Raw genomic sequence first — 14316 nt, forward strand, 5'->3', positions numbered from 1 at the left:
GCCCAGCAACTTCTGCAGGCTGAGAGCACGGACAAGAAAATAAATAAATAAAGATTAGAAAAAGGGAAATCTTGCCATTTGCAATAACCTGGGTGGAACTTGAGGGCATTACACTGTAAGTGGAACCAGACAGTGAAAGACAAATACTGCAAGATCTCACGTATATGTGGAGTTAAAAAAAAAATCTGAGTTCCTAGATACAGACAGACTGGTGGTTGTCAGAGGTGAGGGGGGGGAGGGTGGCTGAAATGGGTTAAGGTAGTCAAAAGGTTCGAATTTCCGGTCATAAAATAAATCCTGGAAATGTAATGTCCATCTCTGTGACTACAGCCAATAAGACTATTCTGCATATCTGAAAGTTGCTAAGAGAGCAGACCTTAAAAGTTTTCATCACGTGGGGTTCCTGCTGTGGCACAGCGGGTTAAGGATCTGGCGTTGCCACAGCTGCGGCGTAGGTCGCAGCCGTGGTTCTGATGTGATCCCTGGCCCGGAAACTTCCACATGCTCGGGTGTGGCCAAAAAAGGAAAAAAAAAAAAGGGTTCATCACAAGAAAAAAAAATGTAACGAGTATGGTGATGGACGTTAACTAGACTTGTACTGATCACGTCACAATCGCTACAAACATTGTACCATTAGGTTGTAAGCATGAAACTAATACAGAATTAGGTCAATTACATCTTAACTTTAAAAGAAAACTAAAGAAATAAATCCTGTAGGTAAAACATCTGATACAACACATTAGTGTATAATAAATACTAGCTATTATTATGAGAAGGTGCAGTCTCTGGAGACAGACTGATGAGAGAGGACCCTAAGGAACCAGCCTCGAACTCGGGTTTGCAGGCACCTGTAAGTGCTCTGGGAACCTGGAAATCTACAGGAAGCGTCTGGGTGGCCCAGGGTTTTCTGGAAGAATTCACACTAGCTCATCACACCAGCGTGTGTGTGTGTCTTTTCAGGGCCACACCCGCAGCATATGGATGGACGTTCCCAGGCTAGGGGTTGAACTGGAGCTGTAGCTGCCAGCCTACGCCACAGCCACAGTCCAGCAACATGGGATCGGAGCCGTGTCTGCGGCCTATAGCTCAGCTCATGGCAATGCCGGATCCTTAACCCACTGAGTGAGGCCAGGGATGGAACCTGCGTCCTCATGGATACTAGTCAGGTTCATTAACTGCTGAGCCATGACGGGAACTCCATGCCTGCCTGCTTTTGTACATGCTGTTCCCTCTGCCTGGATGCTCCTTCTCCCTCTCTGCCTTCTGGTCTTTCAAAAACTCCCCGACTAAGGTCCCAGCCCTACACCCAGGCCTGGGTTGGGTCCTGCCAGGGGGCTTCCTGGGCAACAGCCCAGGGTGGGAAGAAGAGATGCCTTCATCAGGCAGCGTTCCTTCAGTGCAGGGCCCGAGTTCCATTCCTCTGTGTTCCTGGCACCTGCACTGCCTCTGGCATGGAATTTTGACACTGGCGATGATGAGAGCGAATTCTTATATAACACTCCCTACTTACCAGGCACCATTTAAAGTGCTTTAAGGATAATAACCCACATTACCCTCACGGTAACACGCGGAGGTAACCCTATCATCACCCCCACTTTACAGGTGAGGAAATGGAGGCACCAAGAGTAAGTAACTTGTCCAAGGCCACACAACACGTAAGGAGCAGACCCAGGGTTCGACCTCAGGCAGGCAGGTTCCAGAGGCGCTCAGCCTCTGCGCCACCAGTTCCCCACTAGGGCTATTTCTTGCTTCACCCTCCCAGGCAATGTCTGGACATATTTTCTTCCCTCCCTCCCTCCCTTCCTTCCATCTCTCCTTCCTTTCTTATTTTTTGCTGCCAGCATGCAGCCACTTGATGTGGGATCTCAGTTCCCAGACCAGGGATTGAACCTGGGCCGCAGAGGTGAAAGCACCCCGTCCTAACCACTGGACCACCGGGGAGACATTTTCAGCTGTCACAAGTGGAGGGATGCTCTTGGCATCTGGCCAAGAGATGCTGCTAAACATGCTGCAATACTCAGGATGGCCCCCTACAAAGAGGAATGATCTGGCAGCAAAGCCCCAGTGGCGGGTTGTGTAATCCCACTGTACATAGAGTAGGAATCACCACGTTTGTTGAGTGAATAAATGAACAAATGCCTTGGCATGGTCTTTGTTTGGGTTCCAATTGACTTAGTAAACATGGGTATGAGCTGGTTGGTGCCTTGCCACTGGGTAAGTTTGCTTGTCTCCACTCTGCCGTTATCCTGCTGTGCGACCCTGGGGAGGTCATCGCATCTCTTCATGCCTCAGTTTCCACCCTCTGTACAATGCAAGGTCCGATCTGACGCCTTAAGGGCCCTTCTGGCTCTGCTGTCTGAGAGTTCCACCAAAGACAGGAGCCCTGGGTAGAGGGGCCAGGGGACAGTTGCAGCAGAAACTCATAGCAGGGGGTCATGTGACCCACCAACTCCAACTGACCGGTCAGCTGACTGGCCAGGGGCTCAGAGCCAAAGCGGTCTCTGCCACAAGTCCTGCCCTGTCTGGGGTGTGACAACACCAATCCCTGGCTCTAGAGCCTCTGGGCTAGACAGACCCTGGCCAACCTGGGAGGGCGGGCTCAGTGGGCTTACAGAGCGGGCAGCTCATTCCTTTGGCAATCACCCAGGGCTGATTACACTCTAATGCCAAGGAGGCAGAGAATGGAGGGTTGCCAGGCTCGGTTAGTTCCCAGGAATGAATCCCTCAGCGGGAAGGCCCACACTGGCAAAACTACAAGAGCAATTCAGGGAGTTCCCATTGTGGCTCAGTGGAAACAAATCTGACTAGTATCCATGAGGACCCAGGTTCGAACCCAGGCCTCGCTCAGTGGGTTAAGGATCCGGCATGGCTGTGAGCTGCAGTTTAGATTGCAGATGTGGCTTGGATCTGGCATTGCTGTGGCTGTGGTGTAGGCCGGCAGCTACAGCTCTGATTAGCTCCCTAGCCTGGGAACCCCCATATGCTGTGGCCCTAAAGAGACCAAAAAAAAAAAAAAAAGCCATTCATTCATTCATTTAATAAACAGTGTTCACTATGTCCCAGGAACTAGGCTGCGTACTGGGGTGACACCTACAAAGGAGACTGATGTGTCCCACCTTCCCCAGCCCCGCCCAAAGAAGGGGCTGCTGTTGGCTGGGGACTACCCCAGGGGCCCTAGGGGACGGTAAGTGGACACTGCGCCTCCCTTCTCCTGAAGGCTGCCCTTCCTGACCTCCCAGCTGACCACAGGCCTCAGGCTTCCTGGGACTTTGGTAGGAGCCAGGGGGCTGGTCTTCTCTTCCCCCTGCCCCCTAAGGCTTACACTCATGGGGGATCCAGTGCCTCCCTGTTAACGTGGGAAGCTGAACTTTTCCAGGGGAGATAAGCTTCCCCAGACTAAGGCCTCATCAGGACCCCCGACCCTGCCCAGCAGGCCCAGTTTCTTGGACAACTCTGGAGTGGGCCTCCAGGCTGGCAGTCCTAGAGTGAGGGTGAGAAGAGGCTTTGAAGCACCTTGCTATGGCCCAGAGCCCTGACCGTGAGGTGAAGAAAGGAAACGAGCAGACAAAGCCAGCCCGCGTGATGCAATCTACCTACGGCCTCACCTGGCTGACTCTGACCAACCTCCCTCGCTCCAAAGCCAGTGCCGGGACAGACCCAGGAGTCGGCCCTCCCCGTCGGTTGGGGAGTAAAGCTTTGGTCAGACAGGTCTGGGCCTAAAATCCTGGAGCTGCTACTTATTAGCTGAGTGAACTTGGGCCAATCACTTTGCCTCTCGGAGCCCCAGTTTCTTCATCTGTAAAACGGGAGTTGACATGATCTGCTTTCCCTTCCCTAACATGCCTGAGGTGGGGGAGGCTGCGGTTTCCCTTGCTCTGACCGCTGCCAATCTTATTTCTCCTGGCAGGAGAGTTCTGGTTCCATTTTTTGTGGGCTAGACCGCAGGCCACACCAAGGTCTGGAAATGGAAAATCTATGATTCATAAAAACATCCCCCGGAACGCCCCAGAAGGGGGCGGTGCTGGCCTGGATTTGGCGCTGGAAAACCAAGGCCTCCTGCGCCCTCTGCTGGCTGCTCTGGGTTCTTGTTCGGTGGTGGACAGAAAGAATCCTTAGAGATAACCCACTCTTGGAGCCTCCCAGTAGCCACGACAAGGAAGATGGCCAGCCCAAGACAGGTTGAGCAGGAGCGCAGGTTCCTGCCCCATCTGCCTCCCCTACCCTGGGCATCACTGTTGTCTCCCCAAAGTCTCAGTGGGGCTGCAGGACTGAGCTCTGCCCCCATCTCTGCATCTGTTTGCAGTTTCTGCCAGGACTCCTCTCGTGGGGGCCACCTTCTGAAGGCACCCCCGCATTCGTTCCACCTTCCCTCCAACCCAGCAGCACCCTTCCCTGATGCTCCTCCTCCCTCTGACCCTCACGGGCATCTTGGAAGCTCAGAGGTCTCCTGATTTTTTTTTTTTTTTTTGGTCTTTTTGCCTTTTCTAGGGCTGCTTCCCACAGCATATGGAGGTTCCCTGGCTAGGGGTCTAATCAGAGCTGTAGCCGCTGGCCTATGCCAGAGCAACACCAGATCGGAGCCACGTCTGCGACCCACACCACAGCTCACTGCAACGCTGGATCCTTAACCCACTGAGTAAGGCCAGGGAGCGAACCTGCAACCTCATGGTTCCTAGTCAGATTCGTTAACCACTGAGCCATGATGGGAATTCCAGGGGCCTCCTGATTTTTGCTGATGTTCCAAAGACAGGGATTCAGGATCCATTTCCATCCAGTCCTTTTTTTTTTCTTTTGTCTTTTTAGGGCCACACCCGCGGCATATGGAGGTTCCCAGGCTGGGGGTCTAATCAGAGCCACAGCTGCCGGCCGACGCCACAGCCACAGCACTTGGGATCCAAGCCATGTCTGTGACGTACACCACAGCTCATGCCAATGCCAGATTGTTAACCCACTGAATGAGGCCAGGGGTCGAACCCGCATCCTCATGGATGCTAGTCAGATTCATTTCCGCTGAGCCACGACAGGAACTCCCATTGCCATCCAGTCTTGAAACAGATCCTACTGCTTCTGTAAGGCATCCACCAGCCCAGCCGCACATCCACCCAGACAAGCAGGAGTAAGGTGCCCGACCTGGCCCGGGCCAGGGTGGCTACTTACGTGCTGGATCAGCGTCTCCACAATCTTGTAGCGGTCAGGCATGTGGGTCACCATGTCTGCCATATTGTCCTCGGATGTCCTCACCAGCGTTGGCCCGAAGACCAGGGCCAGGTTCCGGGGCTCCATCTGGGCAGAGGAGGGACATGGCTCGGTGTCAACACCCTGTGAGCTCTGATCTCCAGCCCCCAGGCCTCCCTCCCTCCAGACCCCTCAGGCCCCCAGCCTGACCACATTCTGAGCTGTCCCTGGTTTAGGGGCCGGAGGCCTCCTTTCTGGGCACGGAGGTGCCTGGTAAGCAGAGATTGGGCCAGATTTCAGCCCCACACAGCCCAGGGCTCGGCAGTCATGGGCAGTTCCCCACCTGCACACCCACACGGTGCTGGCAGCGGGAGATCCCAGGTTGAGGACCCACTGGAAGTGCCGAGGGTGTCTTGGGTCTGGGAGAGAGCCCAGAGCCCCCCTCATTCCCCCTCCCTGCAGAATCAGAGGATAGCAGAGGTTTGCTCCGGAAAATGCCACACAAGGGATCTGAGCCGGATGACAGGACAGGTTTCCGTCAGACGCAGGGGGGCTGAGGCACTCTGGCCCCTGGAGGACCCTCAGAAACTCAGCACAGGTCTCTGCAGGGAGAGGAGCACTGGCCAGTATGGACAGAAGGGGTGGGGACAGAATGAGGGCATGGCCAGAGGGGCTTGAGATGAACTGGACCTGGAGGAGCTGAGACTGTGCTGAGGAGACCCTGGGGGGCCCCCCTTCCCGGGCACTTCACCCCGGGGCCCCACCCACCTTGTTTTTCTCCGAGTGGTCAGCAATCGTCTTCAGATGGCCCACGAGGAATTTGAGGGTCTCATAGTAGTGTCCTGGGAGATCCCGGATCTGGGCAGCAGGAGGAAGGGACAGGGGACCGGGCTGTGAGGGCTCCCGCCTCCCCACCCCGCTCCAGGGGGCTCCACTGCCGTATCTCAGGGGGTCTGGAATCCATCTTCTAACTGGCCCTGTGGTGGGCCCTGCGTGGAGAAGGGCTTTCCGGAGTCACAGAGGGAATGGGGGCATGGGGCTTGGGCTCCTGGGGGCCGGGGCTGCCCGCCCCGTCGAGTCTGCCTCTCGCCTGACAGCATCGCTCCCTCCTTACCAGTTTCCGCAGCGTCTTCATCCGCTCCCTCGAGTCTTCGATTCGATTGGCCTCGATGAAGTCGTTGTATTTGTCTAGAACACAGTGAGGGCTCTTTAGAGGGGGGCTGCTTCCAGCTGAAGGCCTCCGCTGGCTGAGGAGGCCGTGCTGGGAGGCCAGCGCTTTGCACCCAGGCTGCTCCACTTTGGGGGAGGAGGGCTCCGTGGCCTTGTGTTCACGCCACCAAACCCATCACCACCGCTCTCAGGTGGCCCTGGCCCCAGCCTCCGGGACAAGGGCACCACAAGGTCAGAAGAGAAAAGGGAGGGGCCTCTCAACCTCCAGATACCCCTCCTCATCTGTGACACGGTTCCCTCAACGCCCTTCAGAAGAAACCCACAGGGAACTTAAAAAAAATGAGACGTGGGACGTTTATCCTAAAATTGATCTGGATGACTGGATGCTCAAAGACAGCCAAGAATTTTTTTTTTTTAGGGCCACACCCATGGTGTAGGGAAGTTCCCAGGCTAGGGATCGAATCGGAGTTGTAGCTGCCGGCCTACGTCACAGCCCCAGCAATGTGGGATCTGAGCTGCATCTTCGATCTACACCACAGCTCAGGGTATCGCTGGATCCTTAACCCGTTGAGCGAGGCCAGGGATCGAACCCTCATCCTCAGGGACACTAGCTGGGTTGTTGCCACTGAGCCACGATAGGAACTCCAACCAAGAATATTTCTTAAAGGAAGAATGATGGGGGCAATTTGCCCTGTTAGATACTGCAACACACTAAAAAGATGGCACAGCTAAGGCAGTGTGGCCCTGACAGGGAAAGCCGATGAAGGGCCAGGGCAGAAAGGAGAGAGACAGATCTTCATAATGTGGTAAGGGCAGCTCTTCGAGTCAGTGGGGGAGGAATGGAGGCGGTGATGATGTCCCCGGGACAATTAGCTGTCTTGTTGGGAAAATAAATCCAGTTGTAGCTCACATAATACACAAACAAATTTAATTGCATTACGGAGCCCAAAAGAAAAGCTATGAAAATATCAGGAAAAATAAGAAAATACTTTAATCATAAACCCTTCCTAAACATGAGATAACAGAATCCATTAAAGGCTAACAGCCTGACGACACGTAAAATAACTGTTTTCTTTTTTCTTTCCTTTTTTTTGGTCTTTTTAGGGCCACACCCGCGGCATATGGCAGTTCCCCGGCTAGCGGTTGAATTGGAGCTGCAGCCGTTGGCACTAGCCAAACCACAGCAATGCGGGGTCCAAGCTGTGTCTACGACCTACACCGAAGCTTTCAGCAAAGCCAGATCCTTAACCCGCTGAGCGAGGCCAGGGGATAGAACCTGAGTCCTCATGGATACTAGCAGGATTCATTACCATATTTGCAAAAGGCTAACATCCACAATATACAAAGAGCCTGTCGCCTGCAAATCAATGTGAAAAAAAGACCAACGACCTAACAGCAAAACAGGCACACAGTCTGAACAAGAAATTACAGAGGAAATAGTAAAGGTCAATAAACTAATGAAAAGATGGTTAATCTCCCTAGTGATGACAGAAATGACCCCGGCTCAGCAGGTTAAGAACCCGATATAGCATCCATGAGGATGCTGGTTCAATTCCTGGCTTTGCTCAGTGGGAAGGCAAGTGGGATCTGGCATTGCTGCAAGCAGTGGTGCAGGCCGGCACCACTCCAGCTCTGATTCAACCCCTAGCCTGGGAACTTTCATATGCCAAAGGTGCGGCCCTAAAAACAGAAAAAAAAAAAATTTTTTTTCCAGAACTTTGACCCAGTGATTTCACGTCTAGGAATCTACCTCGGGGCACCCGTCCAGGTGTGTAGGGACATATTCAAGGAAAGCCGTTGTAACTTTTTTTTTTTTAGGGACACACCCACGGCATATGGAAGTTCCCAGGCTAGGGCCCGAATTGGAGCTGCAGCTGCCGGCCTACACCACAGCCCAGCCACAGCAGCACTGGATCTGAGCCGTGTCTGTGACCTACACCACAGCCCATGGCAATGCCAGATCCTTAACCTACTGAGCAAGGGCAGGGATTGAACCTGCAACCTCATGGTTCCTAGTCAGATTCCTTAACCACTGAGCCATGACGGGAACTCCCTACTTCTTCTTCTTTTTTTTTTCCTTTTCTTTTTTTTCTAGGAGCTGCATCCTGGGCACATGGAGGTTCCCAGGCTAGGGGTCGAATCAGAGCTACAGCTGCCGGCCCTCCACAGCCATAGCAACGAGGGATGTGAGCCTCGTCTGTGACCTACACCACAGCTCCCAGCAACACCAGATCCTTAACCCACTGAGCGAGGCCAGGGATCGAACCTGAGTCCTCATGGATACTAGTCGTTGTCTTTACCACTGAGCCACAACGGGAAGCCACTGCACCATGTTTTGAAATCGCAACAATATGAAGACAACCTGAAAATCCACAGGAGGGGAGTGATTAGACAAATGATAGTCTATTCAGACTATGAAACACTAGGGGGTTGATTTAAAAGAAGAATGAGGTAGGGCTCTTTGGAGGACGTGCATGAAAGTCAAAGTTACCAGCCTCCTGTTAAGAACCACTCACCCGGTGTGAGGGAGCTGCTCATACGGGCTCCTGACAAAGGGTTGTGTTTCTCTTCCCAACTCACGTTGGTGATAGCAAATTAGGGGCTTGACATAAGCCAGGGTGGGGCATTTATCCCATGGAAGCTGGAAAATGCTACGCATCACGGCTTTTTTCCCTTGAGAGGCACGTGTGAGACGTTTCCCAGCTTGTTTACCAGCTTGACATTGCACCCATCCAACCTCAAGCCCTGTGTACGCATGTGTGTCCTTGTCGTGTGAGTAAGAGGGTCTGCAAGGAAACACAACATACGATTTTTTTTTTTTTTTGGCTGTGCCCATGGCACATGGGAGTTCCCGGGGCCAGGGGTTGATCCTGAGCCACAGCTGCAACCCGAGCCGCTGCAGTGACGACGCCGGACCCCTAACCTGCTGCACCACAGGGGAACTCCACAACGTACCATTACTAAGCAGCTCAGCGAATGGTCAAGAGCTGGGCTCTGGAGCCAGATGCTTGAGGCTGTATCCTGGCCCAGACACTTACAGCCTCTGTGACCTTGGGGAAGTCACTGGGCCTTTGTACTTCAGACTCCTCCCTGAGGAAGTAATAGTACCTACCTCGTGGAGTTGTAGGAAGTAGTGCTGGACACACAGTAAATGCTCAGAGAGTGTTAAGCTAAGATCTGGGGACAGGGAATGGGAGAATGACAAGGACCTTTGGGTTTATTCTTATCTGTACTAAGTTTTTTACAAGCACGTGTTTCTTTTGCAGTAAAACAAAAACCTCCAGGAGTTCCCATCATGGCTGAGCAGAAACGAATGTGACTAGCATCCATGATGAGGATGCAGGTTCGATCTCTGGCCTCACTCAGTGGGTTAAGGATCCAGTATTGCCGTGAGCTGTGTGGTATAGGTCGCAGATGCCGTTCAGATCCCGCGTTGCTGTGGCTGTGGTGTAGGCCAGCAGCTGCAGCTCCATTTTGACCCCTAGCCTGGGAACCTCCATATGCCGTGGGTGTGGCCCTAAAAAGCAAAAAAGTAAATAGGGAAAAATGAAATAAAACAAACCCCTCCAAAGGAACGCCAGCACACCCGGTGTAGAGGTGGTCAGGAGGCAGCACAGACAGGTATCCCCCCTCCCCGCATCCTCCACGTCCAGCCCCTACTCACCATCGGTGAACAGCGGCTCAGGTAGTTTTCGGAAGAAGGACTTGAGCAGGCTGCTGATCACGTTGAGGTCTTGCCAGCGCTGGGGAGGGGATGAAGATGTCAGGCCACAGGCAGGACCTGCCCAGGCGCCCAGATCCACTCCCCACCCCCGGCCCTCAGGTTCAGAGCCAGCAAGGCCCCGCCCGGGTGTCCACACCTCCAAGCTGGTCCAGTCCTACAGCCCAGCCCAGCCCAGGCCCTCGCTGGGATCCACTCACACCAAGCTATGCCCAGACCAGGGATCTCTGGGCTAAGAACATTCATCAGGGGACAGCAGAACAGAGTCCCCAGCCAGGTCCTAGCCCCCCGACCCCCCTGGCCCATCCAGAGAAAGAAGCAGGTATCTTGCCTGGTGCAGGCACTGTGGGGGGGGGGGGGGCAAAGTGAGCAAAACCCAGCCCCACGCGAGCCTGCCCATTAGACCCCCACTGGGCCTGCTGGTGCCAACTCCTGCTTGCCAGTGCTCCCCGTCTAGGGAAGTCCTCCTCGGACTCCCCTCCTTATCCACCGCATGGCGCCTGTTCATGCCTGGCGCCTTCCTGCCTCAGGCCCTTTGCACTTACGAGTTCCCTCCACTGGACCTCCCACCCCCTGCCCTTCACAGGACTGGCTCCCCACCTCCAGCTTCTTCAGAGAGACCTTCCCTCATCTGACCCCTGACCGTGGCAGCTAAGGCGGCCGCCATCCCCACCGCCTGTCACCTGGATCACAGCCCTGACTGGTTTCTCCTTCCTCGACACCCACCACAATCAATCATCACCGTATGCATTCGTTTCCTCGTTCCTGTCGATTTCCCTGGCGGAACTGTAAGCCACATAGGGGGCAGGGATCCCATCTGTCTTAGGCTGCACCGCGATCCTATCCCCTAGCCAGCCCTATTAGCCCAGCACTTCCGGGGTCGAAATCATGAGTTCTCAGCCAGAGCCACTCTGCCTCCACTCGCCCCACACCAGGGCTATTTGGCAACGTCTGGAACCATTTCAGTTTTCACAACTGGGGGGTGGGGGGGGTGCCACCGGCATCGAGTGGATAGAAGCCAGGGATGCTTCGAAACTTCCTTCAGGGCACAGGACAGCCTCCCACAGCAACGAATTATTCTGCCCAAAGTGTCAAGGTTGAGAAACGCTGGTCTATGAATGAAGAGCCAGCTCATTGTCTTTTCTGTCCACCAGGGGGCACCATCAACCTTCACAGAGTCAAAGATAACAGCCTTGCTAGGAAGGGCTCAGAACAACTCATGTCCAGAAAGCAGCATGATACACAAAGACACACACCTCAGAGATATATACACTCACTTCAATGGGTCCACAGCTTAATGTCGGGCCATCCACAGGCTCAACAGGAGATAGGTTTACCCAGCACACAGCTCTTAATTTCCAGTACTCATCACGACAAATGTCTCAACCGATGTCTAAGACAAAGCTGCACACCCAATGCACACGGCACGCCCCCACCGTGGTCCCCCCTCCCTGGCTGGGGCCCAGCTGATATGCACCCCCACCCCACCCAGTGCACTCCTGCCCACCTCCCTCCATCACCTCCTGGCCCTGATTCGTGGGCTTTTCTCATCTCCCAGCCGCCAAACCCAAGGCCTTGCCCTGCCCTTCTTGACCCCTCCTCTGCTCTGTCCTATCTGCCCCCCAACCTGAGCCTCACCTGAGCACCCCTTTCCTCTGCCCCACTCAGAGCCTGGCCCCTGCAGTCTCCAGGGCCCGCCCTCTCCCCAAACAGCAGCTCCCTCCATCCTCTCACCTCTGTGCCCTAGAGTGACCCTAGGCCCACCCCCCAGTCCACCCTCCATCTAGAGCCTGATTATGCATCAGCCCCATGTGGGTGACTTACTGCCACCTGGAGTCCAACAGGGCTGCTGCCTGACACGTCCTCCCCCTCCTGCCCTATTCCCCAGGGTCTGCCAGGGACAGATACCAGCTTGCAGCTCAACCTTTTGGCTCTTCCAGCCCCTCTGGCAGCCAAGTCCTAGAACTGCTCCCATCCTCCTTATCCGCTCCCCCCCCTCCCCCGGCCAGTCCTGATCCCTCCCACTTCCAATATGTTGGTAATTTCTTCCACCGAGGATGCCCTGCTCTGGGCCTTCCTGGTTCATACCCATTAGGCAAAAGCTAAAACACTACTTTCTCAAACCCCACTCTCATTTATGCCTCCCCAGCTGAAGAACCATCAAAGGCTCCCTATTGTCCATTGGCTCAAGGTCAAAGGCTTTAATGAAGCCATCAAAAGCCCTCTGTCTCCTGCCCTGGGCCTCACCCTCCCCCAGGCTTAGGAGGTGGGTCCATTCTGACACCCAGACCTTTCTCTGGGATTCTGGAAAATGCCGGCACCCCCTGCCTGGACTGCCTTCCTTATTCATCTTTCAAAGATTCAAACATTTCAAGGTCACCACTGCTCCAGCCCCCAGCAACCCCTCCTTCCTCATCACACAGCCTGGTCCTTGAGGAGAATCAGCCTTTTCTCTTGTCCGCTGTTTCACACGTACTTGTCTTGTCTCCCAATCTTTTCCCAAGGGCAGGAAAACTGTCTTATGGCTTCACATACAGCTTCAGAGTATGTGACTCAGGGGACTTCACTGCCTGGGCTCATGGTTTTCCAAAACATCTTTTCCAGCAGAGCCTTTTTTGTCAAGTAAAATCACATGTGAAAACTCAACAGGAAAAAAATCGACGTAAAAAAGCAGACAGAGCAAAGCAGGCAACACTAGTTCAAACAAGGATGGGGGGTGGGGGGTCCTGACCTGCCCCTGGCCTCCCACAGCCTCTCTGGGGAACCTTAGGATTCTGGGAAACACTGACCCTGCTGCAAAGTTTACGTATGTATGTACGTATGCAAGTGGGTATGTATTTTTCTTTTTAGGGCCGTACCTGCAGCATATGCAAGTTCCCAGGCTAGGGGTCCAATCAGAGCTGCAGCTGCTGGCCTACCTACCCCACAGCCACAGCAACACGGGATCCGAGCCGTGTCTGCGACGCTTATCGCAGCTCATGGCAACACCAGATCCTTAACCCACTGAGCAAGGCCAGGGATGAAACCCACATCCTCATGGATACTAGTCAGTTTGTTACCACTGAGCCACAATAGGAACTCTTGCAAACTTTTTTAAAAACTGAAATATTTATTTGGATATTTGCCCCAGCTTTATTTATTTATTTTCTTAAAACCCTGGAGGCTGGGAAATCTAAGATCAAGGTGTTAGCCCATTTGGTCTTTGGTGGGGCAGGCAACCCTGGTTCTTGCTGTGTCCTCACAAAGGAGAAGGAGGGAGGGAGCTCTCTGGGGCCTCCTCTTACAAGGGACACTAATCCTGTTGTATCAGGGTCCCGACTTTACGACTGTATTTAACCTTAAACACCTCCTACAAGGCCCTCTCCAAACACAGTCATCCTGGGAATTAGGGCTTCCCACGCATGAATTCTGGAAGGACGCAATTCAGTTCACAGCAAAAGAGAAAGGAGAGATGACTGACAGAGCAGAATTCTAGAGGAAATAGGGAAACATGGGTTGCAGACATGAACATCTCTCTCCATGAGAGCAGAAGAGGATGAATTGCAATGAAAGTGCAGAATCAGGAGTTTCCGTTGTGGCTCAGCAGTTAACAAACCCAACTGGCATTCACGAGGATGTGAGTTCGATCCCTGGCCTTGCCCAGTGGGTTAAGGATCCAGCGTTGCCGTGAGCTGTGGCGTAGGTCGCAGACGCGGCTTGGATCCCAAGTTTCTGTGGCTCTGATGTAGGCCGGAGGCCACATCTCCTATTGGACCCCTAGCCTGGGAACCTCCATGTGCCGCAGGTGCAGCCCTAAAAAAGACAGAAAGACAAAAAAAAAAAAAATAGAAGAAGAAAGTGCAGAAACATTCTTAGACAGGAAAGACAGTTTGGGAGTTTCCATTAGATGGCCTTGATCTTCCTTGGAATGCGGCATTCATGGCCTTGACCTCTTTGGTCTGCTGTATCCATTCTTCAGAGTTATTGATGGTATTCATATATCCTGCCCAGGATTTTTAGGCTGAATCAGTAGGAAAGATTGGATGGACAGTGCTTGCTCTACTTTAACTAGAGCTCCTCGAAGTAATTTTTTTCCGGACTTAAACACTTCTCTCTCTCTCTGTCTCTTTTATGGCCACACCTGCAGCATATGGAAGTTCCTGGGCCAGGGGTTGAATCATCAGAGCCGCAACTAAGGGATACGCCACAGCCACTGGAACACCGGATCAGAGCTGTAACTGCAACCTATGCCACAGTTTGCAGCAACGCGG

General features: G+C 53.5%; 1 protein-coding gene across 3 annotated transcripts in view; it reads right to left on the bottom strand.

Annotated features, from left to right (window-relative positions):
* The window catches only part of ARHGAP23 (Rho GTPase activating protein 23), a 97815-nt gene that overhangs the window by 13928 nt on the left and 69571 nt on the right, over positions 1-14316 (bottom strand). For all 3 annotated transcript variants that reach the window (XM_047756931.1, XM_047756932.1, XM_047756933.1), the window contains 4 exons: positions 10010-10088; positions 6290-6363; positions 5944-6033; positions 5158-5283 (listed from right to left, as the gene is read on the bottom strand). In XM_047756931.1, coding sequence (XP_047612887.1) covers positions 5158-5283; positions 5944-6033; positions 6290-6363; positions 10010-10088 — 369 coding nt within the window. The remainder of the gene's footprint in view (positions 1-5157; positions 5284-5943; positions 6034-6289; positions 6364-10009; positions 10089-14316) is intronic.

This window comes from Phacochoerus africanus, chromosome 14, assembly GCF_016906955.1.
Source record: "Phacochoerus africanus isolate WHEZ1 chromosome 14, ROS_Pafr_v1, whole genome shotgun sequence".
Taxonomy (NCBI): Eukaryota; Metazoa; Chordata; class Mammalia; order Artiodactyla; family Suidae; genus Phacochoerus; species Phacochoerus africanus.